Source organism: Chelonia mydas, chromosome 5 (genome assembly GCF_015237465.2).
Source record: "Chelonia mydas isolate rCheMyd1 chromosome 5, rCheMyd1.pri.v2, whole genome shotgun sequence".
NCBI classification, from domain to species: domain Eukaryota; kingdom Metazoa; phylum Chordata; order Testudines; family Cheloniidae; genus Chelonia; species Chelonia mydas.
Genome location: NC_051245.2, coordinates 43,122,228 through 43,149,851, shown reverse-complemented (window position 1 = coordinate 43,149,851; position 27,624 = coordinate 43,122,228). Strand labels below are relative to the sequence as shown.

Below are 27,624 nucleotides of genomic sequence, written 5' to 3'. Positions count from 1 at the left end.
GTGAAGCTGGTTGGCGTTCAGCAGGGGGCTCTGGGTGTGGGAAGATGGGGCTCAGTAGGGGAACCCAGGGGGCTCAATTGGGGGTCTAAGTGCCAGGGGAGTGGGGCTTGATGGGGTGGATGTCCAGGTGCAGCTGGTTGGAGATCAGTCTGAGTATGGGGGGCTGGGAGGGGTCCAGTTGTAGGGCTAGTTAGGGTGAGGGTTTGATGGGCTGGCTTAATGGGGGAGCCTCAGCTGCTGCTGAGGGGATGCTGCATGCTGGGATCCTGCTTCCCCCTGTGATTTCCCCTATCCCATTTTCTTCTCCATCCATTCCCCTCCCCCTGCCTTATTCCACCCCCCTTCCTTCCCCACTGCCTCTTCCCCCCCAGCACCTGAACCTCCCCCTCTTAACCCAGCCCCACCATGGGCAGTCACTGTTGGACAGAAAATAGGAAGGCTCCCAGCACACAGCAGGAGTGAATGACTGGCACTAAGACCCAGGAGGCAGCGTTCAGAGGCAGAGTCAGCAGAGCAGAGGCAGCCTCCTTCAGCTGGTCAGCTCTATGCTTGCAGAAATGAAGGGGGCAGTGACATGTAACCCTGTGGGCCCCTCATGCCTTGCCTCTGTTTGGGGGCAATCCCCCCCCAAACTGCAACCATGGTTGTTCCTCCCCCACCCCCCTGCATGGCTTCCCTTTGCTTCTCTCCCATTTTCTGCAGGAAAGCACAGGAATTGGGGGTAGGGGGGAGGGAAGAGGGGGAACATTTTCTGCAGGCTCGCAGAATCCCCCCAGGAGTAGCAGGTGTAGCTATTCAACACCCAGGCTCTCTCTCTCTACCTTGTCTACTGCTCAAAAGCAGCCTCCCTTTTCAGAAATCTTCACACCATCTACAAGGCCCAGCCCACAGCTGTTAACTCTTTCTTCTCCCCACCCCCCAAACAGGGCAGGGACTCATTCTTACCCTATCCTTCTCACCATGAAGGACTGGGTTGCTCGAGGGCTTTGTCCACACTAGGAAAAAAACTTTTCAAATGAAAGCAAATGAGTTTTAAAATCGTACAGAAGACCGTGCAGCTGGTCAGGTGAAACCCAGCAGGGAACCTAGTATGCACCTGGACCAGCTCCAATGTTAAAAATTACAAAAGGCCCCATCAGCACTAGGGTTAAACATGGCAGCCAACATACCTTCTACCCTATACATAGATATACCCAAAGGAGGAAGAGAAAGGATGGAGATCCTATTCCACTGACCTACAAACTAGGGGAACCCTCCCATGGGGGCACAGCAACTAGGCCCGACCTTGAGAAGGTGAAGATTCCTGCCAGAAGCAGGCATCCCCTACCCCAGCTGACCAGCAGTGGGGATAGAAGAGTCCTCCAAGTGCCTTTACCTCATGAATCCCACTCCTCTGGCTTATACACATCACAGATTCCTTCTAGTAGGCAGTTGCCCTTCTTGCCAAGCTTCTGAGGGAATGAAAAGTTCCCTGCTCCCCCAAAGAAATCTGGAGGAGATGCTGTATATTCCAGCATTATAATTCTCTCACTGCTACATGCAACATGACTCAGACTCACCGGTGCTTTTGTGAAACCTCAGTGCGCTTTAGTGAAGTAAGGTTGTTACCTACATTCTGTAACTAAAAAAAAACCACAACTGACAGGGCCCCATTTAATCAATCTTTTCCCCAAACAATACAAGTGTCAAGAGGCATTACTTATTTCAGAGAATGTTTCCTCTTAGTAAACTGACTTCTGGGCAATGTCTTCTGGCTCTCGTGCACATGCAGCAATTCCTCCTGGTCATGCAGTGCAAAATAATCTGGAAGTGGTTTGTATAACACTTAGCACTTTTAGTTGCTCTACAAACAGTTTACACCACACCCGAGAGTTAGGTATTATTCTCATTTTGCATCCTACTTTTGGCTAGAGATTTAAATTTCAGAACAGTTTGTGGGCCCTGAAATGCAGGGGGCACGGATCACTTGCTGGAGGATTCTCTGCTCCTTGAGGTCTTTAAACTACAATTTGAGGACTTCAATAGCACAGATATAGGTGTGAGGTTTTTTTGTGGGAGTGGTGGGTGAAATTCTGTGGCCTGCGTTGTGCAGGAGGTCAGACTAGATGATCATAATGGTCCCTTCTGACCTAAATATCTATGAATCTATGAAACTACCTCATGGAAGCTGAATGCAAAGTGAGTTTACAAAAGAACCTCCCTTCCTACACAGCGTGATCTCAGATAAGTGCATAAGTACACAGCTATTTGTTCTATCAGAATGCTGAGCTTGTAATTGTTTACTTATTACACATGTACAATTAGTTGTTTTTAGGCTAAAGTAACTTCTGAACAGAATTTGTCAAACCAAATGTTATTAAATATGAATTTCTATCTACATATGGAGTCCATTAAGTCTTGGAGGCGATCTAAAGCTAATTTTAAATGACTAGTGGTCAGTACACAGTAATATAGGAAATACAATGATATTTTCCCCCCTAGTGTTTTCTTGGGATGACTAAATACTGTACTCCGTTACATAACCATCATATTGTCCAAATATGAGTCATAAGCATCATATGGAGGTCTGCCACATTACTCTTCAGACATCCCTCCATTCCTTTTTAAATGTACTGCAGCTCTGTAGGCTGCAAGACCTTCTTGTTTCATCTCCTTAGCATTCTAGTCCAAATATTTGGATTTCTTTTTTCCAGTAAGTTGGTTCTTTTGGAGGATCAAAGTGAGGAGTACTTCTTTGTAGTTCGCAACTCGGCACGGATACCCCTTGAAGACTTTTCATCTACATGTCTGCTACGAGAACATGCGCTCACCCATTTGTTATTGCATTGGCAGATTTAACTGGAACAAAGTTAAAACTGTGGTATCCCCTTCTGTCTAGTACAGATGGCTGGAAAAAAAAACCAAACTGTATATGGGCTAACAAACATTCATCTGAACACAGGCTCCTCACCTGGGCCTCTCTCCTAGAGTAGGGTTTGTACCAGCATAGCACTTCATTCAGCAAAGCCTGCATCTCAAGTTAGAGTCTAAGGGCATGGCTGCACTTGCAGATGTAGAGCGCTGTGAGTTAAAGCAGCCCTTGGAGAGCGTAGTAGGGAAAGCGCTGCAGTGCATCCACACTGGCAGATTCAAATGCACTGGCGTGGCCACATTAGCCACTCTTGCAATGGCCACAGAGAGCAGTGCATTGTGGTAGCTATCCCAGGATGCAAGTGGCTGTAACATGCTTTTCAAATGGGGGGAGTGGGGGTGTAGTGTGACAGGGAGTGTGTTGTGTATATGTGGGGGGGGGGAGAGTGGGTTTTTTTTTGGGGGGGGGGAGCATGTCAGCATACGGTCTTGTAAGTTCAGACAGCAGCAGACCCCCCACCTCCTCCCGCCTCTCAAGCAGCATTCCACAGTAATGGTTGCTTTGTCCCGGAGCAGATAAGCATGCCGGCTGTCAGAAATGGAGCTTTGAAAGGGCCTATCTGCATTCCTGCGGCTAATTCCAAACAATGACAAGAGTGGCCATTTGACTTAAGGGGACTATGGGGGCTGATCACAGCGCAGTAATGCAACACCTCGTTCACACGGACGCTGGGGCGTTTCAGCTGAGACGCACCAAGCTTTATGCTTCTGGTGGAGGTGGATTACCAGGAGCGCTCCAGCTGCAGAGTCCAGGCGCTCTATGTGCCTTGCCAGTGTGGACAGGTCGTGAGTTGGGGCACCCAGGGCTGCTTTAATGCGCTTTAACTTGCAAGTGTATCCAAGCCCTATGGTGATAAAGGAGACTTCCCACACTTACTACAAAAACACATTTCAAAGTAATTACACAGCAAAACCAATTCAAAGAATCTTGCTCTTTTTAAAAAATATATTTATTCAAAGAGGAATAGGTTTAATGAAACACCCCACATGGTTTCCGCACTGAAATATTAAGTTTCACATTTTACACATGTAAATATATTACAAATTCAGTTTTCATCCAAGTTCAGGTAATGGTGCAGCATTTTCCCATTGTCTTGGTCTTTCAGGCCATTTAATCATCGTCATCCACGGTAATCAAAAAATCAACTTTTTTGGTAATCCTGAAAAATGGTAAATTAATTTTGTAGTGTAAGTAACTGAATTTGTATCAATACTGATAAATGAGGTAAAGGTCCCAATCCCCAACTCAAGGTGTTACTAGTTATGTAGGGTATGTCTGAACAGCAAAAGCTGTGAACAGGCTAGCTTATTACAGCTAGCTTGAATCCAGCTCGCACAGGTAACACTAGCAGTGAAGACAGCACAGGCATCAGTAGGGACTCATGAGCTGAGTATGTACCCAGCCTCTGTACTCAGTTCTTGAGCCCACACTGATGCCTGCACTGCTCCCTAGGGTAGCTTGGATAAACATCCACAGCTTTGGCTTGTAGCTATATACTAACTACTCTTTAGGCCCTGTCTAGTCTTGGAGCAGGCTCATGTAAGGGCAGTTATAACCGTGCATGAAAAAAGTTGTCCAGAACGTCTCTCATATGTTTACATGACACATGCAATATAAAATTAAGCTATATTTAGAGAAAGGTGTTTTGTACTCCTAAAACGTTTCCAAGCTATCTTTGTGCAAGGCTGTGTGACACGAAACATTTTAGACACCACCTGTTTTTCCTTCCATTTGACATAAGAAGGTACAGGTTTAAAATAGAATTAAGCTTAGCGGAAAAAAAGAAAGCTGCAGGTGTCAATGGGTTGGGTGGTGGTATTATAATGAAGATAGTAAGTTTTTCCAGTTTCACAGTAACTGCAGCATGTTGGCACAGTGGAGGAAATGAAGACGCTTTCAGTGTCTGCTTAGCGGTTTTACTAGACTTATTTTAGGTTCTGCCCCAGAGACTGGCGGGATAGCAGCACTACTCCATTCCTCTTTCCTGAGGTCCACCTACACTACAAATGTGACCTACTAAAACATGACTGTCTCCTACCATCCTATAAATAAGCTGAGGCTTTTTGTTTAAAAATGGTTTGGTCCCATCCACACTACAAGTCACTGACAACCATGCTCACCAACTTATTTAATGCCAAACTGCACAAGGAGTTTTAGACAAACATTTTCTCTACCACTGTTCTGAAGAATTTACAATCATTAGTTGTATCTGTAGTGTAGAATAGGCCAAGTTATTAGACTGCTTTCCTACCCTTTGTTAAAACTCAGAGAAAAGTCACAAAAGGACTTAGATCTTGCCTACACTATCACTTAGGGTATGTCTACACTGTAGTAAAAACCCCGGGCTGGCCTATTCAGCTGACTAAGGCTTGTGGGACTAGGGGTGCAGGGCTCTAAAATTGCAGTATAGATCTTCTCTTCCCCTAAGCAGGACAAACAATGGGAATGTGCTTAAATCTACCATATCCAAAACTTCAGAGGTCTGACTCAAAATGACTAAAAGGTGCACAATTTAAGAAAAATACAGAGAGAGTTTGGAGACACAGGGACAAGGTCCACAGATTCTCAGCCAGGAGGGGGAAAAAAAAGGAAGTGGTAGAGGCCATATCATCCTTTATGGTCTTGATTCAAAACATCTGGTACTATAAGGCTTTGTTTGTGCAGCTCCAGAGGACACTGCTGTCCAAAAGGTTCTCAAAGCTCAGGATCTCTGAGCAGGTACATTCTACACATGAAAACACGTAGAGGCCAGTAGTCGGATGAAGTCTGGCTATAAAATTAAGAATGTGCAGACCAGAGAAGTAAACATTTAATGTACACCAGTCCTAAAATGCTCAGAATTTCCAATGAATTCAATCAAATGTCAATTAAAATTTAAGTAATTCCATTTACATAAGGATCTAAGAGAACTTCTCAGTCAGGTAATAGTCATAGGATAAGATATATTAAATACCGTAGTATAGTTTTGGATATTGACAGAACTTGTGATGCAGAAATTTTTCTACACCTTAGAATCTACATGGAATACAAGATATTTCTTTTAACAATGTACACCTCTTGTAAAAAGAATACTACAAGTCACCAAGGGGCTTAGGTTGGTGTTATGGGCTCAGATTTGGCCCATTTAGAGAGCAATATTTCATTTGATAAGATGGAGAACTATATATAGGCCATATTTCCTTAAACATTGGGACAGTATCATATATACTTATCATGCATCTTCAGTTTAAAATTAAAAATATAAAAATGCAAAGATTTAGAAGAAAAATTACCTTGATCTATTCCTTCTGTTCTCTTCCTTTTTAAATTTAAAAGTGAATTTTGTTGTTCCTTTAAGGCTTCTGCAGGACAGTTTGGTCTTGGCAATTGAATTCCTGGTGTTGGTCCTGGTCGATTACTAAAATACTTTTGTTTCAATGCCTTAAAGATAAAAAGGGGAGAAAGCTGGTCAAGTTAATAGTGTGCACAAAATTGATTTGAAGCTATATTCTTTCCTTTTCTTAATCTCCTTGCTTATAACTAAGGACATTTCTGAGGGTTCTAAGACTGAAGACTCAAGAGTAGCTACAAAATCCAAGATTTCAGATTCTCTTAGCAACTTCCATACAGTTTGTTCAATTTACCAGCTGAAATAATTTGTCTATCATCTGTATTACAGTAGGTGCCTAGACTCCCCAACCAAGATCCTGGCCCCATTGTGGCAGATGCTGTACATGTACACTAAGACTGTTCCAGCTGTGAAGAGCTTACAATCTGAATAGACAAGATAGAAAAGGAAAGGGGCACAGAGATTGACTTTTCCAAGGTCACCAGTGACACCTCTGGCAGAGCCAGGAATTGAAGCCAGATTTCTGGAACACCATCCTTATGTTGATTTACAAAGTAAATTGGGTTCTGTTCTACTCTTCCCTAATCCCTCTGGGTTCTGCAATGCCAATAGGAAAAGCTTGTTACTGAGTACACAGAGGAACTGAACACACAAGAAGCAGATATGTAAAATTGACACATTTTATGGAAGTTAAATTCTACCCTCCTCACCCCTCCACTTTAAAGCAGATTTCAGTTCCACAGCTTCTATAAACCACAGTTCAGAAGAAGAAGAAATGAATAAAAATACTCATTCACATATTAACAATAGCAGAAAATATGTCAAACAACTAAGAACTGTACAATCTGGGGGAAAAAAAACAAAAAAACTGACAACCCAGAGGGTTACTTTTAAGAGCATGGTTATCCATCCACTCTTCCATAAAGAGGAATCAAGGGCACAATTGACTAATCACCTTCCAGAAGTAGACAAACACAGAGATGGGATGAATTTATGAACCCATATCGCCTACCCAGAATGAAAATTTCCAGATAAGTGAGAAATTTTCTCATTCTCATTTCAGGGGATGGATCCATAAATTCAGCAGTGGTGGGATTTTTGTAGCAGTAGTCCTGGCCTCACTATCAACTGTTGGCTGGGCTAAGGGTAGGCTATAGCTTGCAGAACTCCTGTCGAAATCTAGACTTCATCTGATTGAAGTCGACCAATCTTCTAGAATTTAGTAAACATATGCAGGGAACCATCAGCCAATGAGGCTGCATTATCTTATTGGCTTTAATCTTGAATGGAGGAGATTACCTCTTAGTTTTACATGTCTTGGAAAATCTTCCCCCATTCTCTTCAAAATATATATACTTTGCTGTAGAGGATCTCAAAGCTTTCTGTCCCCTAAACCTGTATGAGAACGAACAAAGCGTATGTTTTACTAAGAGACTGTTCTCTAAATATAGATGCTGATCCTGCCATGTATCTCAACATGCACCATGAATAAAATCTTCTCTGTGTTACTGTATACCAAGAATTGGCTGAAAACTCTGGACTTGAGTAGGATTGAGAACACATCACTGGAATTTACTAGTTTGTGGGTAGGGGGTTGTGTTCATTTATTTTTAAAGTGACCTCTCAATAATCAGGCTGCCAGCTTCAGAGATACTGTGATGTGATGGAGCAGAGGTTCCTATGACAGTAGATCCTGGGTGCATTGTAATGTTGATGGAGGGGTCACAAACATCTCCATGATGTATGAAAACCAGGGAAGTTCAGGCCAGTGGGGTGCAATCAGAATTTCAGCCGGTTGTCTGTTAGATGGTGCATGTTATGGGAAAAAGAGGGAATGCATATAGCAGAGCTGTTGGCCATACCTGGGAGAAGTCATTGATTCCCCTGGCCCGACGATCTCACTTCCTGACATAGGAGTTGTTGTTTTTGGCATTGGAACTGGATGCCTAAGAGCTTCCATGTTAGTTTTCCAAAGGTCTGGGCTATAGGGTTGAACACCTCTGGTGGAGACACAATTAAGACAATTTCCCCTGCTCCGAGCTTTTGCAGCTGAGACAATCACTGGCATTCAGCTGCCCTTTGATATGCGGCTCAAAGTGACAAAATGTTTCTCTCAGTCCATCCAAAGAAAGATGTGGCTTCTGCTTTTAGCAGGCTCAGCCAGGTGCCCCATCTGTTTACATATGCTATGGCAGTCATGCCGACTATGAATACAAGTATGTGTCTTGAGTTTAAGGTGGGGAGGAATGCCTGAAGGGCTAGGTGAATCACCTGCAATTCCAAAACTGTTTATGGTGTAGTGAGATTCTGTCAGTGACCCTGACTTTGTACCATGTGTGGAGATGCGTCAGCTCCATACCCTTCCGAGCTGGCATCCATCATTATGGAGTCTCTGTGGTTCTGCCAAGCAGACACAGTCTGTGAATCTTGTTGTAACTGCCATCTGAGGGACCTTTTAATGTGGAGAGAAGTCTTATAGTGAGTTGAAATTGTGAATGTGAGCAGGAAAGCAGAGTAGGCAGTACTGCAGGCACCAGAAATGAAATTTTGCCCATAACAGTAGTATATGCATGAAATGAACGTGCCTAGAAGATCTTCATACAGTAGTGTTGACTGTGAAGGATTTGTATGTTTTCTCCAGAATCTGTACTTGCCCGTTTTTGGGGAGGAACGTCCTGTGAAGTGTGGTGTTCAGCCAAACTCCCAGGTGTTCCATTGTCTGGGTAGGGTCAAGCTGGCTTTTCTCCATATGTATTATAAATCCATGTTTCTGCCCTGGTCATTTGGGTGTACTTAAGAGCCTCCTTCCTCCAGAAGTCTCTCATCAGAATGCCATTGAGAAAAAGATACAGATACTGTTCAGAGATGCCCCTAGTATCTGTGACTACCCTGGGGGCAGTGGCAGTGCCAAAAATGGGCTTTATACTGCATGTGCAGAGTGCTGTATGCAAACCTCAAGTACTGTCTGTGTAATGATGGAAATGTGAAGATATGCTTCCTTGAGGTCAAAAAAAGATTAGGAAATCCCTGTTGTGGTAGCTACCATGACAGACAGGAGCAGTGTCCATTTTGAACTTGTGGAAGTGGATCAGCTTATTGAGTCTTTAAATCCAGGACAGCCCTGTCCTCCATGATTGCCTCACAACCAGGAACAGTATGGACTATAAGCCCCAATATTGATCCTGGTCTCGGACATGCTCATTCACCCTGATATGGAGAAGATTGTTGATTTGCCTGAGCATAGCCTTCCTCTGGGATGGGCTGGGCAGCTAGGGAAGGAGAGGGGTCTTTTAGACTTCTGTAGCACCACATTTGGAAATGGTGCGTGTCAATCATTTGTCCATGGTGGTGGCAGCAAACCAGGTGGGAACCAAAAAAAAACACCAAAACCCCCCAAACAACCAAGCTCCCACTCCCCCCTGCAGAATATTGGAGGGAGGTAGTCACTGATTGCTCTTAGAGACATTCACAGAGAATGTGTCACCTCTGCATTTAATAGACCTGGTATTCTCCCATCTATTCTTAAAGAATCTGTCATCTCTCCTACCATTATCTATATGAAGCTCCATAACCCCCAAAGGGATGCCTAAAATGGTTTAAAATTTGTACTGAGCTTTATCATTAACAAAGGTTTTTTGGTTTTGTCCTGTGCTTTAGATCTACCTTTTTATATTGCCCTGCCCCCAAACATAGGTTTTTGGTAGCAAAAACCTGTCTTGAGGAAATATCCACCTTCCACACCCAGTCTGTCATAGAAGCCTTCTTGCCTCTATGCTAGAGTCCTCTACCTGCTGGATGACCTGAAAGCATCAAGGGAGGTGTCAAAGTAGAGCAGATGTAAGGGAAATTCTCTAAGGATGATCCCAACTCCTTGGCCCTTTTCACCTTTTTTGGAATGTCAGAGAGCATGAACTCAGAATATAAAAAACCAAAACTTACTGCTCTGGCAAAAAAAAATACCCCAAAAAACCACACCCAAAAAACCTGACCATTATCAATCCTATTCTATGGGCTGCTGAAAATTCTTCATAGTCTCTGCAGAGAGCTCATTCCACCCTTCTGTCAGTGAACACTTTGAGGGGGGGGACTTTTAAGTCAGATGCTGTCTTCACTAGAACTAATGTTATATATGCCATCATGTGCCAGCAATGCCCCTCTGCCATGTACATTGGCCAAACTGGACAGTCCCTATGTAAAAGAATAAATGGACACAAATCGGACATCAGGAATGGTAACATACAAAAGCCAGTAGGAGAACACTTCAATCTTCCTGGACATTCTATAACAGATTTAAAGGTAGCTATACTTGAACAAAAAAACTTCAGAAACAGACTTCAAAGAGAAACAGCAGAACTAAAATTCATTTGCAAATTTAACACCATTAATTTGGGCTTGAATATGGACTGGGAGTGGCTGGCTCATTACAAAAGCAGCTTTGCCTCTCCTGGAATTGACACCTCCTCATCTATTATTGGGAGTGGACTACATCCACCCTAATCAAATTGGCCCTGTCAACACTGGTTCTCCACTTGTGAGGTAACTCCCTTCCCTTCATGTGTCATATAATACCTGAACCTGTAATTTTCACTCCATGCATCTGAAGTGGTGTTTTACCCACGAACGCTTATACCCAAATAAATCTGTTAGTCTTTAAGGTGCCACCAGACTCCTTGTTGTTTTTGTGGATACAGACTAACACAGCTACCCCCGATACTTGTCTTCACTAGCTTTACCATTCCATCTTAAACAGGGTGGCCAGGAAGGGATTGCAAAGATCAGTTTTAGAGCCCATTGGAAAATATTTTCAGCAACTCCATACACGAAAAGAGTAGATTGGCTCAGGAAAAAAAGCAGCCGGGGAAAAAAAGAGGAAAAGAAAAAAATTCATCAGGTTTTGGACAGCCTACAAAGGCCCTTACTCCTAGCGTGCTGCGTCTTTGGAGGCAGAGAAAATTCTGGAGGGGCTTTTTACATTTCAAGGCCAAAAAGGACCATTGTGATTTAGTCTGGCCTCCTGTACAGCACAGGCCATAGAACTTGCCCAAAATAATTCCTAGAGCAGGTCTTTTAGAAAAGCATCCAATCTTGATTTAATAATTGTCAGTAATGGACAATCCACCAAAACCCTTGGTAAACTGTTGTGTTCCAATGGTTAATTACTCTGTTAAAAATTTTCAGTCTGAAATTGTCTAGCTTCAACTTCCACCCATTGGATGGTGTTATACTTTCTCTTCTAGACTGAAGAGCTCATATATTTCTTCCCCGTATAGCTACTTATAGCTAATCAAGTCACCTCTTAACCTTCTCTTTGAGAAGATAAATAGATTGAGCTCTGTCATAAATAGGGAAAGGTAACCACCTTTCTACATACAGTGCTATCAAATCCCTCCTGGCCAGAGGCAAAGTCCTTTTACCTGTAAAGGGTTAAGAAGCTAAGATAACCTAGCGGGCATCTGACCAAAATGACCAATGAGGAGACAAGATACTTTCAAAGCTGGAGGCGGGGGAAACAAAGGGTCTGTCTGTGTGTGAGATGCTTTTGCCAGGAACAGAAAAGGAACGGAGTCTTAGAACTTAGTAAGTAATCTAGCTAGATATGGGTTCGATTTTGGTTTTGTTTAAATGGCTGGTAAATAAGTTCTGCTGAATGGGATGTAGATTCCTGTTTTTGCGTCTTTTTGTAACTTAAGGTTTTGCCTCGAGGGAATCTCTAGGTTTTGAACCTAATTACCCTGTAAGGTATTCACCATCCTGATTACAGAGGTGATTCTTTTTACTTTTTCTTTAATTAAAATTCTTCTTTTAAGAACCCGATTGCTTTTTCGTTGTTCTTAAGATCCAAGGGTTTGGGTCTGTGTTCACCTGTGCAAATTGGTGAGGATTTTTATCAAGCCTTCCCCAGGAAAGGGGGTGTAGGACTTGGGGGGAAGACGTCTCCAAGTGGGCTCTTTCCCTGTTTTGTTTAGGGCACTTGGTGGTGGCAGCATAAGGTCCAAGGACAAAAGGTAAAAGTTTGTACCTTGGGGAAGTTTTAACCTAAGCTGGTAAGAATAAGCTTAGGGGGTCTTTCATGCATGTCCCCACATCTGTACCCTAGAGTTCAGAGTGGGGAAGGAACCTTGACAAGCGCCTTGAGTCTATTACTATAAGGCAGTGGTTCTCAACCAGAGGTCCGAAGCCCCCAGGGGGGCCGCAAGCAGGTTTCAGGGGGCCACCAAGCAGGACCAGCATTAGACTCACTGGGGCCCAGGGCAGAAAGCCAAAGCCCTGCTGCATGGGGTTGAAGCCCAGGTCCTGAGCCCTTCCACTTGAGGCTGAAGCCTGAGCAATGTAGCTTTGTGGGAGCTCCTGTGGCATGAGGCCCCAAGCAATTGCCCTGTTGCTACCCCTTAACACTAGCCCTGGATTTTATATGCAGAAAACCCATTATTGTGACACAGGTGGGCTTAGCATGTTGGGGGGAGGGGGGGCTTCAGAAAGAAAAAGGTTGAGAACCTCTGCTATAAAGCACGTTTTCTAATCTTGTCTCTAAACCCTCTCCAATTCATCAACATCCTTTCTCAAATTGTGGGCACCATAACTGTACACAGTATTCCAGCAGAGGTCACACCAGTGCCAAATACAGCGGTAAAATAACCTCTCTACTTCTATGCCTCATTCCCCTGTTTATGTATCCCAGGATCACATTAGCTCTTTTGGCCACAGTGTCACACTGGGAGCTTATAGTCATCTGTTTATCCACCAAAAGCCCCAAATCTTTTTGAGTCACTACTTCCCAGTGAGAGCAGTTACCTGGAGAATCAGCCCAGCCAATCAAAACATCTGACTGCCTCCTATAGCATGGAGACTAAAGGACTCATCAGTACTGAACATATGGATCCATCCCCCCACAAAGTGACAAAGAAAAGTTGTCACAGACTTTCAGCAACAGATTTGAGATGCAAAAAGAAAAGGAGGACTTGTGGCACCTTAGAGATTAACACATTTATTTGAGCATAAGCTTTCGTGAGCTACAGCTCACTTCATCAGATGTGAATGACTAACGCATTTATTAGAGAAATAAATGCGTTAGTCTCTAAGGAGCCACAAGCACTCCTTTTCTTTTTGCGAATACAGACTAACACAGCTGCTACTCTGAAACCTGAGATTTGAGATGAAAATTCTGGGATAAGGCTCCCACTGTAAAAGGGGAGGGTCAAGAGTTGCAAAAGAAACTGAGAAAAATGGAATATTAATATGAATTTATGATTTAAACATTTATAAAATAAGGGATGGAAGGTCCTATATGAAGACATGTAAAGCTCAAAGTTCACCAGGTAGCTGAACAGTGTACTGATACCACAGACTATCAAGCAGACTCATACGGACTCACTGTTTCCTTGTACTCCCTCATTTGTCTGTATCTATTGTCTCTTGTCTTATACTTAGACTGCGCATTTGGGGAAGGAGCCATCTTGATGTTCTTTGTACAGTGCCCACAATAGGATCCTGCCCCATGACTAGGGCTCCTAGGAGCTATGGTGGTGGTAATGAAAATAGTGTTGCAAAGTTAGGATGTAATTAAAGTGTCAAAAAAGCCTAGGAGCCCCAAATCTTTCATCCTCCTAACTTCAACCTAGATCTGTAGGGTAAGATTTTCAAAGACAAGTGGCAGACAGACATTAACTTCGAACTGCCATTTATACCTTTGAAAGTCTCCATAGCATGAGAAGGTTTTATAGTAATTATATGATCAGAGCAAGATGGGTTTCTCGTCCATGGCAGGGGCTCCTATGTACTATAATACAAATAAGTAAGAGGACATTTTATCTCAAACCTAAACTATCACTCCTCACATCCAAGAGATATTTAACTGATGTTAACAAGAGATGTTAGAATGTACACAATCTATAACATACAATAAAAACAGTCTACCATACCTGTGTAGCTGTGACCCTAGTACAAGGATTAAATATGAATAGACCTTGGAGAAGATCTAGCAAGTCATCACCAGCTGCACTGAAGATATGTTGAAGTGGCATTCCAGGGAAACTTTTAAATGTTACATAGTCTGGAAGACTTGACATGCCCTATGAAAACAAAATGGGAATTAGATTTTAAAACAACAAATAAAGAAAAGCTTATACCCCCAACTGAAGGAACTGCCACAGCGCAGCTTATAGATCAGAAGTAATAGTCAACTTTTAAAGCATACTGTCAATCTGAAATTGAGTCAGTTTAATAAAAACTATTACATTAGTTTCAGGTAACAAACTTATCAATGTTGTGGTTTTACAATCACACTCCCCTTTCTAAAGGATTTTTCCTATTATGCAGTGTAAAGAGCTCCACAAAGCGGGAAAGTTAATGACTATAGAAGGGAAACAACAAAAATGATTATTATCAAATGCACTAACAAAATTGAAAAAAATTTCCCCTCTAGTCTCTCATTATTGTAACCTTAGGAGTGTTTTGCAGTAACACGCAAGATTTTCAGACAAAAGCAATTTAAGTTGGCCTCTCTAACATGGAAGTCATTTGCATCAACAACATGGGAGACTATGTTCCGCATAAGTAATACTCTGCAACTGCTTCTGGAGTGGGAAACTGAATAATTTTGAAAAAAGAATTGAGCCAAACAGATTAACACCTGTTCAAGTTGCAATAATGCATATCTTACTGTTGTTTTCATGCAGTTTGCAAGTCACCTCTCTTCTTCCCCCAATATCATGCAAAGTTACATTGATAAACTTAATAGCCAAATGATGCTAAATATTTCTAGCAACATCATTTATACTGCAGTAAGTTTTAACCAAGCACACCACAGCATGTTAAAGTGGCAGTAAACATGATGAATGAATGAATTACATCTCTCTTGTATAGTTTACAGAAGTGAGGGAATGAAGATTCTTAATTTTGAAGATTTGTGAATTAATTTCAGAATATATCCTCTCTTTTGGCCAAGTATCCTACAAACAAGAATTTCTTCAAGGATAAAATTTTCATTAAGCACCAAGAACATGATAAAATATTGCAAGAATCTTTAAACACTTCCTTTTGAATTATGCTATGACAGCATATAACTGTTTCGAATCAAAATGCATTTGCAAATGCCTACAAACTACCTGACTATATCAAACAAGATTAAATGAAAAAGCATTAAATTATCACTCTTCCATGTGTCCCATGGCTATCATCATATGATGAAAGTATCATGAGAAGTTCTAGTTTCACTCTTAAATTACCACATGCTATTATATTAGCAGGTGTCTAATCCAAATAGCAGTTTTGGAAACCCCAACTAACTGTCCTCTGCACTTTGTTTTGTAAATTCCGCTAACAATCTTTTAAAAGTAATTACCAAATATTTTGGTACAAGTTTAAATTTAATTCAAGCAGTTGACAGTAATATAAAAAGAGAATGCTGAGATAGGTTTGTTAACTAAAGGACTTACAGGCCACTGGTCTTCTGTTGGAGTCCCCAGCGTTTCAAATATTTTTGTCAGCTGATCAAGATCAGAGTCTCCTGGCAAAAAAGGAACCTGTAAGAAGGCAAACACAACAGCCATTTTAATTTAAAGGTTTAAATCAACTTCTGAACTTGGACTCCCAGGGAACAACTTTGATTTTTCCCTTTGTGAACGTATTCTACTGTTACAGTAACATAGCTTTGGATACTAACTGGCTGTAGATGGGCACTGATGGAATGCTTGGGGCTTCACCATAATGTCGAAATAGGTTTCAAATGCCGTTTACATTTATGCATGACATCATTAACCTCATCACTAGATTTTCTATTATGAAGCTAAACAACCATTACGTAAGTGAGATTGTACAAAGGTATGCCTCTTTTTAACCTACTAAAAAGTTAAACATACCATGTTAAGCAACCTAAATCTGTATAGTTGCATGTTTTAATTTTTTCCTCAGTCACTTTGTGATCTTTCGAATGCCCACAACTAGGGAAGAAAGAGGAAGACTGATACTGGAGACTATCTAGGTTTCGTATTCAGAACTTCTGAATGAATCTTGTGATGACCATACTAGGAATTAAATGATTTCCACTCAAGCAAAACTAACGGGGTACTGATTCACTGGGTTAGAAATTGCCTAACCAGTGTTTGTCAAGTTTAAACTACATTGGAAGTAGAGGAGGAAATTGTGTATTGTAAGTACATGGCAGACTGAATTAGGCCAAAGGCAGAAGATAGAGTTCTGCGACAGAAGTTGAAGAATAAGGTGACTATTAATATTATCTAATTCTTCACGCTTAACACATTAATAGATAACAGTGAGGGTAACTGAAATCAAAACGGAAAAGTCAGTGTACTAAGATATTCATTAAAAAAAATCAAGGCAAAGGGGACACCCAATGTTTTTGTGACATTTAGTTTATATTTTCCTCTCAGTATTTTCTGTTTAAGAGACATTTTGGATAAAAGTTTCTTAAAATTGTCTAAAACTAGACAAAGTAACAGCAAGTATGCTGTAGTGCAGTATCCTGCATTGCAGGATTGGATTAGATGGTCCAATAGGACACTACCCTTTCCATCATTAAGCCTCCTAAATATCAACATCATTTCTCTCAAGCTTATCCTACTTTAAAGAGAGTTTAGCTTTTTGAACAAAAGTGGAAAGAATTTTATTCTCCTCCTCCACCTTTTTTCCTAAGGAACTGTATTGTAAGGGGCACACTTAAATGAGTCAGTCACTAGCAAAAAAAAAAAAGCGCAAGGAAGAGCTATGATCCATGCACAAAATCTGAGAACCACCACATTTAAAGTTAGACAGATGTTGACATTAAACTTTGTTCTGCCGATCCATGGTTAGTAGGGGAAGGACAACACACGGAAAGTTAGTACATACTTTTAACATTCCTAGACATTGTACTTCAGTGCATATGGAATGAGAGTCACTAGTGATATACAAGCAATGCATGACTTTGCTAATAAAAGTGATTGAGATGAGATATCGGATTTCTGTTAATGATTAATTAAAATAGATAGTATGGGGTTATAAATGTCAAAGGTTAAAATACTAAAGAAGTACATAAGAACCTATGTACAAGAGCTATATTATATTATAGATTAACAGAAATATTTGTGTTCGAGGCTTACCCTAAGAAGTAGTTCTGCTAAGATACAGCCAACAGCCCACATATCTACACCTACACCATACATTCTAGCACCAAACAGTAGCTCAGGTGCTCGATACCACCTGAAAAGCAAGCAGGAACACTTTCAAGCAAGGATAATTTGTATAATACAGTAATGCAAATAAATAAAGTATTTAACTGAGCAGAAGTGTTAGAGAATGTTTATTGCTCACTCCCTGGATATTTATCATCAATTTAATTCCTGAAAAGATCTACATCTTGGAGAGAGCTTTTTTCCCTTTAAGGATGTGGTTCAACATCCCAATGCTGTACACACCTCCCCAAAATGAAGTGAAATTGCAGTTCATATTTGCACTTAGCAAACAATTGGACTGCAAACTCAAAAGACAGAGGATAACTGGCAGTCTGAATAACGAAAAACAATCAAGGTTATTTGTCAGGAAACAAAACAAGTAGGCATCAAAATTCCTGCCAATATCCAGACCTCAAAAGTCACAGAGACAGCCACTGATGATCTAAGTGCTGAGATTCTTGTGTAGAATGAATCCTGGCAGTTACTATTAACACAAAGTAGCTAGTATCCCTGCCTAGAACAATTCAGTTTACCTGACACATGAAGATAACATCTTAATTAGATTCCGCTTGCAGTGATGAATACACTAGTATTCAAGCACAACTTAGTAGATGGCATAATAGCCAACATTTGGAAGCATCATCTCATTTCTTCCATTAATCAAACATCTATAACAAATCTAGCTTCCATTTCTTCCATTAGAAAAAGATATTTAAAATAAATCCCAACTATTCATATTAGTGTAGACAAACAAAAAAAATATTCTGGCAGTTCAGTTGTGCCTTGCACCCCCACTCTGTTTTTAGAAGTGTGTATTAAATATTTAAAAAAAAACCAACAGATCTATCTGATGTCAATTAAGACCATTTAGTTACCTTAAGAGGCAAATGAGTGAGTGTTTAGGACTACTACATTTAGGGCAAATAATCTGGTTAATATATAAAAAATAAAGAGCATAAGCCTCATTGTTTCAGAAGTTAACTACAACCAGACTCAAGACTAGTGTACATATTTCCTTGTGTTTCTGAAGAAAAGACTACACTAGAGTTACAGAAGATCTTGTATAGGCGTGTATTCCATAATCGTTTTTATGGAGACAGTGGGTGAGGTAATATTTTTTTATTGGACCAAATTCTCCTGGAAAGACTAGCTTTCAAGCTTACACATGTGACCTGAAGAAGAGCTCAGTGTAAGCTCAAAAGCTTGTCTCTCTCATCAAGAGAATTTGGTCCAATAAAAGATATTACTTCACCCACCTTGTCTCTCTAATATCCTGGGACCAACACAGATACAAAAATCCTTTTTACTGGCAGTTCTCAAAAGCAATTAGATAACCTTGCAAAGCACTGAGGTCAGCTTTTATAGCAGTTATTCAGGTTCCCATTGCCACAGTCTTATAAAGTTAGCTCTTGGGCTTGTGCACAGAGCTGATTTTACAAGATACCCATCTATTCAACAGCCAAGCAGAGTGCTTTATTTCTTACCTTGTTACTACCTGGTGTGTATAGACTCTATTTGGGCTTCCAAAAGATTTTGCCAAGCCAAAGTCAGCCAATTTTAGAACTCCATTTTCATCTAGTAACAAATTGTTTGGTTTGAGATCCTGTCAAGAAAGGGACAAAGACAATAAAATTTACTGTATCAATAAAAGCATGACTAATAAGGAGCTCCCCGGCACTCTTTTATTAAAGTTATTCTAGGAGACAAGCTTCTATCTTTATAGAAAGCCCCTTTTGCAAAAATAAACTTTGCATTACACCTATGAGTGTCTTTGGCTGTAGTGCTTCTGCTACTTGAGCTGCAGATTTTCCAAACACCTTTAAAAAGCTGATTTAAGTGTGGCCATATCTTTGCTGCCAAAGAGCAGCAGTTTAGTTTTGTGGCATTACTCTGACGGTTACCACAAAAGTTTTAGAGATGCATTTGCTCCCTGAAGTGCAGTACACTAGTTTTATTTGAATTGATTTTTAAAATATATTAACTAGGAATTTAGCAGCCTTCTACTACACACTTGAAACCAGCCCTTTTTATTAAACTCCATTTAGTCATTTATTTCATCACAATAAGTTGGTGCTTTCCAGTTCAGAACAGCCAAGATAAGAGTTGCAATCAAAAGATTTAAAGTACCATTATACAGTACTCTACTGCAATTTTGAAATGGAAGACTTTCATAAGTAAATAGGAATACTTTCCTAACTGTACAGTGGATTGTTATTGTAGGGTTTCTCAGCTATTGGGCTGCAGGCATTGGAATTGTGTCTCCATAATAAAAACCACTAAAGTTTTCCTTCTCCCCTCAGCGCCCGCCCATGCCCCCCGCCCTTTTATAAAACTATGCTACATGGACTTTACAGAGAGATTACTTTTGGATCTACTAAGCTCTACCAAAAAGTGTCACCATTTTGTTACAGGGTGTAAAGTTTCCTTTAGCAACTCTTTTACTGAAAGGGACTTTGTTCCTTTTAGAATATTCTTACTTACCCTGTGTAGAATCCAGTGCTGATGTAAATATTCCAGTCCTTGAAGTGTCATCAGCATATATGCTTTGATGTGAGATTGTGTCAGCACAAGACTACTATCCTTTATTATAACCTGGGAAAAAGCATGTTATGAAACTCTCTACCAAAAATCTAACTATGTTTAATTATATTACAATTCTCTTTGCTTAATGTTACTATTTTCCTTTAAGCAAAGTTGAATGTTACGAGGTGCAATTGCTAATAAGATTCTATGCCACTGAGTTATGTAAAAAGTAGTTGAAATTCTTAAGTTTCTCTAGCAAAAAAAGTTATAGCTAACTACACTGGAGAACAGAAATTGAAATGGAGACCACAGCTATTCCGGATACCATATTTCTGTTAAGTTGACATTGACTCCATGTTTTCTCTACCCGCATGACCATATAAGCTTGATCTGAAATCTCAACTTCTTCCAGCTAGTTATTTCAAGAGCTAAAGTGCCTCTCTTAGGCAAAAGGAATATGCTTAACTATAACTCTACCACCTCAACAAAATATACCGCATATGCTATTGTGGTAAGTCCCTCACATAAATCCTCATTTATACTTGTGTGTGCTCTGCCTGAACTATTTTACCTTCCTTCAGTATAGCTCCAGGACTCTAGCCTTGGCAGAGCACAAGAGCCCTCTGCAGACACATGTAGGTATGACCTATTGACTACCATTTTAACAAATCCACTTGTTTCAGAATCCAAGTAAAAATGGCCTCCACTTTTTTGTATAGCTTTCATGAACTTGCTCCATCCTATTTTTTAAACATTCTCTCTGCCTCTACACACTGCTCCCTCCACTTGTTTTCTAGGAATAATGCTTTGCATTCCTACAGTAGCTTCCATTTCCCAACACGCTTAAAAATTCAAGTTGAAATTTGTAAAATATCTAAAATAGTTCTTAGACTGCATTAAGTTTTCTATATGAAAACTTGGTAAATGAAATTTAATGAGGATAAACGTAAAGTAATGCACATTGGAAAAAAATAACCCCAACTATACAATATGATGGGGGCTAATTTAGCTACAACTAATCAGGAGAAAGATTTTAGTCATCGTGGATAGTTCTCTGAAGACATCCATGCAGTGTGCAGCAGCAGTCAAAAAAGCAAACAGGATGTTAGGAATCATTAAAAAAGGGATAGAGAATAAGATGGAGAATATCTTATTGCCCTTATATAAATCCATGGTATGCCCACATCTTGAATACTGCATACAGATGTGGTCCCCTCATCTCAAAAAGGATATACCGGCATTAGAAAAGGTTCAGAAAATGGCAACTAAAATGATTAGGGGTTTGGAATGGGTCCCATATGAGGAGAGATTAAAGAGGATAGGACTTTTCAGCTTGGAAAATAGAAGATTAAGGGGGGATATGATTGAGGTCTATAAAATCATGAGTAGTGTGGAGAAAGTGAATAAGGAAAAGTTATTTACTTGTTCCAATAATATAAGAACTAGGGGCCACCAAATGAAATTAATGGGCAGCACGTTTAACACAAATAAAAGGAAGTTCTTCTTCACTCAGCGCACAATCAACCTGTGGAACTCCTTGCCTGAGGAGGTTGTGAAGGCTAGGACTATAACAGGGTTTAAAAGAGAACTGGATAAAGTCATGGAGGTTAAGTCCATTAATAGCTATTAGCCAGGATGGGTAAGGAATGGTGTCCCTAGCCTCTGTTCGTCAGAGGGTGGAGATGGATGGCAGGAGAGAGATCACTTGATCATTACCTGTTAGGTTCACTCCCTCTGGGGCACCTGGCATTGGCCACTGTCGGTAGACAGGATACTGGGCTGGATGAACCTTTGGTCTGACCCAGTATGGCCATTCTTATGTTCTTATATGTCGTACAATGCTAATCACTACAGATCCTGATCCCAGCTGGGTCTTCTGGATGCTACCAAAATACAAATGAATGCTTTGTTTTTCCTTGTCCTAGTTTGTCACTAGACAAATAGATTTAACTTTACTTATCTATAAAATTCAAAACTAAGTAAACATATTAGGAAAATACATAGATCAAAACTAATAGTTGATATTTTACAAGTCTCAGCTTGATTTCCTATGAGTATTTGGAGCACATCATCATCAAGGAAAGGGTAAACATTGCTATTAGCAAAAAACTTTCATTTTGTTTAGTAATATATTAACTTTGTTTTGATCTTGTATTCCTCTAGTTGAAGCAGATCTTCCTTTATGACAGGCATTACAGATTAGTGAAACAGACAACTAGTGTTTTAATGTTTGTATATGCTCTTCTTGCAGCTCACTGCATTATATATGACATATTACTGCCATTAAACTAAGCTCTTTTCCCTATAAAGCATGGATAGTCACTGCACATGCACAACCATCATTGACTTAACAGGCACTCTTGCCTACTACAGTCTTCAAAACATATGATATCAAATCCCCTGAGAAGATTTACTCATGTAGACTCCAATAGGGATCAAGCATCAGCAAAACAGAAAACTATCCATGGATAATATGTGATCTATATTTCTTGGAATGCACCCAATTCACAGGTTAACAGAACAGATTCAAACAGGATTGCATGCCTATTACTACTAATTACAAAATTCAGTAACTGATTGTACATTGTCTAGCACAACGAGGTCCTGGTCTACGACTGGGGTCTCAAAACGTTAATACTACACAAATATGAGATTAATAAACTATTTCTTGACAAAAGCCTACTGACAGTCTAGAGCAGTATTAAAAAGTAAAGCATTGCATCCTAATTAAGAATGCATGAATGTTAATATACTATAAAACAGATTTTAAAAAGATACGACCTGAACTGACAAAGTTGTATTTGTCTAATTCATGTTACAGATTCTGATGTCTTACAAATACAAATCACTAATCTTTCTTGATATAAGTATTTTCGGAATGCATTTACTTGGAGATACCATCTGCATATCAATATGAAAAAGGAATACATTATCACGGTTTCCAGTATTTCAATGGTTTTGTACACAATATTGAAAATTAAAACATTCCAAGTATTGAATCAAAAGAAGGCAACAGCTAAAGCAGTCTTACCTCTAGATCTGTTTCCATAAAATCAAAGACCAGACTAATATTGGATTTGTGTCCAAATGCATCAAGAAGCTGGAAAACCAAAATACACCACAAAATGAAAAATATATTTGACTGCAGAGTACTTTTAATATTTTAATGCTGTGACACTTCAGTATGTGTTGTGAGGGTTTTCAGGATGGGGGAGCAGGGTTGCACATATAGGGAAGAGAACATACTGTAGCGATTAGAGGGCAGTATGGGGAAATCTGACATTCAGGCTGTCTTTCTTGCTATGTGTCCATAAGAAAATTACAAACGCTGTCTTAGTTTCCCAATCTGTAAAGCAGAAATGACCATTCCAACCCACTTCACAAGGAAGTTAAGGGGCTTAAATTTGTCTTTGTAAAAAAGAGATCCTGAATGGAAGGTGTACTAGTTGTACAGAATTAAAATTTATTAAAGATAATGTTAAAAAAATATATAATACACAGGTTAAGAAAAGAGTGTTTGAATGTCTGGGTATAGTGCTAGGATTATCCACAAATGTAAAGTTTGTTTAAAAAGTGATAGGCTACATATAGTACATAATCAGCAAAACCCCAAATTTAGGTGAATAAATTTAACAATACAGGTTCAATGTTAGCATCCAAGTATTTGGGCACATCACTCACGAAAAGCTGTACAGAGAGCTGGTTGTGGAAAGCAAGATATCAATGAATTACTACATTTTACCAAGAATATTTTAACAACAGAGTTAGACACTCCTATAAAATAGGATTACCTTCACAGCCTGAACTACAGTGGGAGTTATATCAAAAATTAACAGAGCAGACAAGAGCATGATGGAGTCTCTTCCTTGTTCTTGCTCTTTCAAAAATGCTTTACCTATTCTTGAGTGTAGAGGGGAGGCATAAGGGGAGGGTCACATGCCTCCTTCCCCCCCTCCCCATTTGCTGCTTGGCTTGTACTGAGCATGCCCCCCTCTGCCCCCGCCCCCCCACTATTATCAGGCACCCGTGGTCCCTGCTTGCATGGATTCAGTTTTGTATGGTTTTGGCAAACTGTTCTTGGCCATAATTCAGCATTTAGGACTTCAGTTCATAAGTGGACAATTAAGAACGTCTAAGTTTGCAAGTTATCTGTCAAAGACTCAAACAGTTTTGCCCATCCTAGTAAAGATGCTGAAATGAGTTAGAGAACATACAAGCTAAAGCCTTTTTTGAATGTTTGCAGTCAAGTTAACTGCTTTTTAATTCATGTGTTTGAGCACCTCCTGGTTTCAGCTACAAGTATGGAAACGCTGTAAGAATGGGCTTGAGATCCAGCAAGAACAGTATACTTCCATGGAAAATATTTAAATAAAGCACCTGAACTTTTGTACGTCTATCTGAACCAACCGTTTAGAGAATCACCCATCACTAGTACTTACCTTTACAAACATTTATCTGAAGCTGAAAGTCAAAAAACTAAAAAAATGCACGCTCTGAACTACAAGTATTACACTGCTGCCCACTGGATTTTAAATAGCATTAGTGAAACTGAACAGACCTTGTCAGTTTCACGGGGCTGTTGCTTAGGAAAGTGGAGTAGCAACAGAGGCAAGACAACATGCAAAAAGTCAGGGAAATGCCACACTGCATTGATTAACAATCAATTTTATTTTTAAATTTGAATTTCAGGATTTGCAACTCTCCCCCCACCTAAACAGCAAAAGTTTCCAACTAACCCTTGGCAAAAATGCATGTGGATTTTGAGACCTGCCTTTTTATTAAAGTTAATATTTTATCATGGTTTGCCAACTTGCAAGATGGCCAGTATAAGAATTAAGATAAAAATTTTCATGATCACAGCAGTAAGTCTTTGTGGATATACTGTTTTATATCTACAGTATTCAGGGACTGACATACTGCAGGTGCCACAAGTAGTACTCATTTTATACTTACACCAATGATATTTGGATGGCTTAGCTCCTGTAACAATTTTATCTCCCTCAAGGCTGTTCTGTTGATTCCTACATTAAAAGAAATATCACATCAAAGGCAGGAGCAGAAAATAAAAACTTCAATTTAGCTACCAATAAGAATTTCTAATTCAGTTTCTTTTGAATGTTGTTGGTCATTTATGATTGTTTGAGAAATTATGATCTAGACTACAGAGCAAGAAAAAATGCATTAAGTTTGTAGAATTGCAACTAAGTACATCACTGTAATTCAAAGTTGGGTATGCATCACTGTCACAGCAGACAACAGTAAATACTTCACATCTACAAGTAGGTGGAAATTCTCACACCTTAGGATGTGATTGTTTCTATAGCAGTGTATGCCCCCTTTTGGCAAAATAGAGAAGTTTTGGCATAGACCTAGAAGAGTATACCAAATCTTGACCTATCAAACAATTAAGGCTTTTTAAAAAATGGTTACTTACCCAGCAGTAACTGTGGATCCCACTGTGGTTGTACATGTGTATCATCCATGAGAGAGGAGATTCTTTTGAATAGCAATGTCCATCATGGCAGCATATGCACTCTGTGCCTCATGTAACCTGTGCGATCCACACCGATAAGATATCAAAGAACCAGAGAGTTATTGTAGTGTATGTAATCATTCTTCCTTCAAGTACATGTTAGTGTAGATCCCACTGTATGTGACAGTCAAGTAGTATCGTCTTCAGGATGGTGGGAATAAGTTGCAGCTATATCAGTAAAACAGGGATTGAAATACTGCGCTCCCAAGCTTGGCAGCTGACCTGGTAGCTAAGTCCAAGACAGTGTTTGACAAAGGTTAGTGGGTTACTCCACATTAGAAGTCTAAGGCAGCAGTATTGGAACATTCCTAAAGCAAGTGGAGGATGTTGCTTGTGCTCTGGTGGAGCAAGTCATGTTTGATGGGAGAGATACACCAGCCAGCAAGTAACACAGCAAGATATATTGTGTTATCCATTTCAATATTCTTTGCGAAGAGACAGGTTGACCTTTAAAGTGCCCACCTATGGCTAGAAATATGAAGTGCATGGTTTGGTGCTATCAATATAATGAAGCCAAGTCATGGACATGCACACACTCCCAGTGCTGAGTGTGGCTTTGAAAAAAAAAACAAAGGAAGTTTGATTGACTGGCTTAGATAAAATTCTGAGACACTCTTAGGAATGAACTTCAAGTGAAGTTGCAACATCACTTTGTGCTTATGTAATGTGGTATGGGGAGTTTGGACATAAGTGACTGAAGCTCACTCAATCTTCTGACTGAGGCAATAGTCACTAGGAAGACCATCTTCAGAGGTAGGTGGTGTAAGCTGCATTCTGTGAGAGGTTGGAATGAGGTCTCCATGAGACTCAGAGAGACTAAACTGAGGTCTCAGGCAAGATTCTGTTCTCTGAACAGTGGGTAAGTGTGCAGCAACCCTTTGGAAAATTTAGATATTGCGGGGTGAGAAAAGGCCAGCACCACTGAATAGGTGGATGTAAGGTGGACCCCAAGAGATTAACAAAAGGCCAGCCTATTTTAAATGCAACAAGTCATAGAGAATGTTCAGTACTGAGGCCTGGACCAATGCTCACATTGAGAAGCTCTTCCAATTAGATGAATATATTGTGGTAGATGTTTTCCTGGTATGTATCAGGATTTCCTGGACCTGTAGGAAGCATTCTATATCTGTGGTACTTAGTTAGCCAATAGCCATAGAATAGATGCAGGGGCTTCAGGTCTGGATGGAGTATCTTGCCGTGGTCTTGTAAGAGGAGGTCTAGGCAGTCTGGGAGCTGGATCAGAGGCAGGATGGACATTTGTAGCAGGTTTGTGAGCCAAGACTGCCTCAGTCAGCAGGGAGCTATGAGAATAATCTTGGCTTTGTCCCTTTTGATTTTGGAAGTCATCTTGAGGGTCAGGGGAATTGGTGGAAAGGCAAAAAATAGGCCTTGGGACCACTGCAGAAAGGCGGCACCTGGTAGCAACCCCAATCTCATGCCTACTCTGGACAAAAGTTCTAGCACGTGGCACGGTGGTAATTGTCTGCCTGCTTAGGAAGTCTGCCAGGTTGATGCCGACACCTGGGAGATGGAGACATTGACGTTCTCCAGTATTGGTGGCACCATGTCCAGAGCTTGATGGCTTCCAGACAGAGATGAAATGAGCATATCTCTCTTCATTTGTTTACGTAGCATGTTGCAGAGCTGTCGTCCTACAAGATATCCACGGTGGGATTACAGGCTAACCTGATGGCTTGATGTGGAACCCCATGTCTTCGGAGGACAAAAATCTCTTGAATTTGTAGATTGTTAAGGTGGGCTTCCCAACCGGTACTTGATGGTACCACTCCATGTATGTTCCTGGGTTCCTTCCACCAATTCAGTTCTGCAACAGGTGGCGGCACCACAACCTTCTGATCATCTGGTGTGGGAGGACAGGCCCCAGTAAGACCAGTATGGCCAAGATGGAACATTACATGGGTACCGGCTGTGTTGGCTGACCCAGTGTCACTCCCATGCCATTTGGCGCAGCACTCAGTGCTCTGAATGAGGGCTTCCTTGTGCCCTCTTTAGGATCATTCTCCATTGGCAGGGGCAAAGGATCTCTGTTCAATGCTGACAAGAATATACAGGCAATGGCAAGGTGTGTATATCCCCTTCAAAGGGAACTGGCAAGGCACCGGTCCTAGTCCAGTCCACCTCTTCCGTACTAGGAACATTT

General features: G+C 40.5%; 1 protein-coding gene across 7 annotated transcripts in view; it reads right to left on the bottom strand.

The window, feature by feature from the left end:
• Positions 1–3,842: 3,842 nt before the first annotated feature.
• Positions 3,843–27,624, bottom strand: part of CDK7 (cyclin dependent kinase 7) — a 32,560-nt gene continuing 8,778 nt past the window's right edge. For 6 of the 7 annotated variants that reach the window (XM_037902939.2, XM_037902943.2, XM_037902942.2 and 3 more), the window contains 9 exons: positions 24,884–24,951; positions 22,962–23,030; positions 19,889–19,999; positions 18,892–19,010; positions 17,336–17,435; positions 15,674–15,760; positions 14,159–14,308; positions 6,184–6,331; positions 3,843–4,070 (listed from right to left, as the gene is read on the bottom strand). In XM_037902939.2, the coding sequence (XP_037758867.1) occupies positions 4,045–4,070; positions 6,184–6,331; positions 14,159–14,308; positions 15,674–15,760; positions 17,336–17,435; positions 18,892–19,010; positions 19,889–19,999; positions 22,962–23,030; positions 24,884–24,951 (878 nt within the window). In that variant the 3' untranslated portion in view covers positions 3,843–4,044. Of the gene's footprint in view, positions 4,071–6,183; positions 6,332–14,158; positions 14,309–15,673; positions 15,761–17,335; positions 17,436–18,891; positions 19,011–19,888; positions 20,000–22,961; positions 23,031–24,883; positions 24,952–25,364; positions 25,482–27,624 lie in introns of all 7 variants that reach the window. The other variant, XM_037902940.2, reaches the window with a different exon arrangement.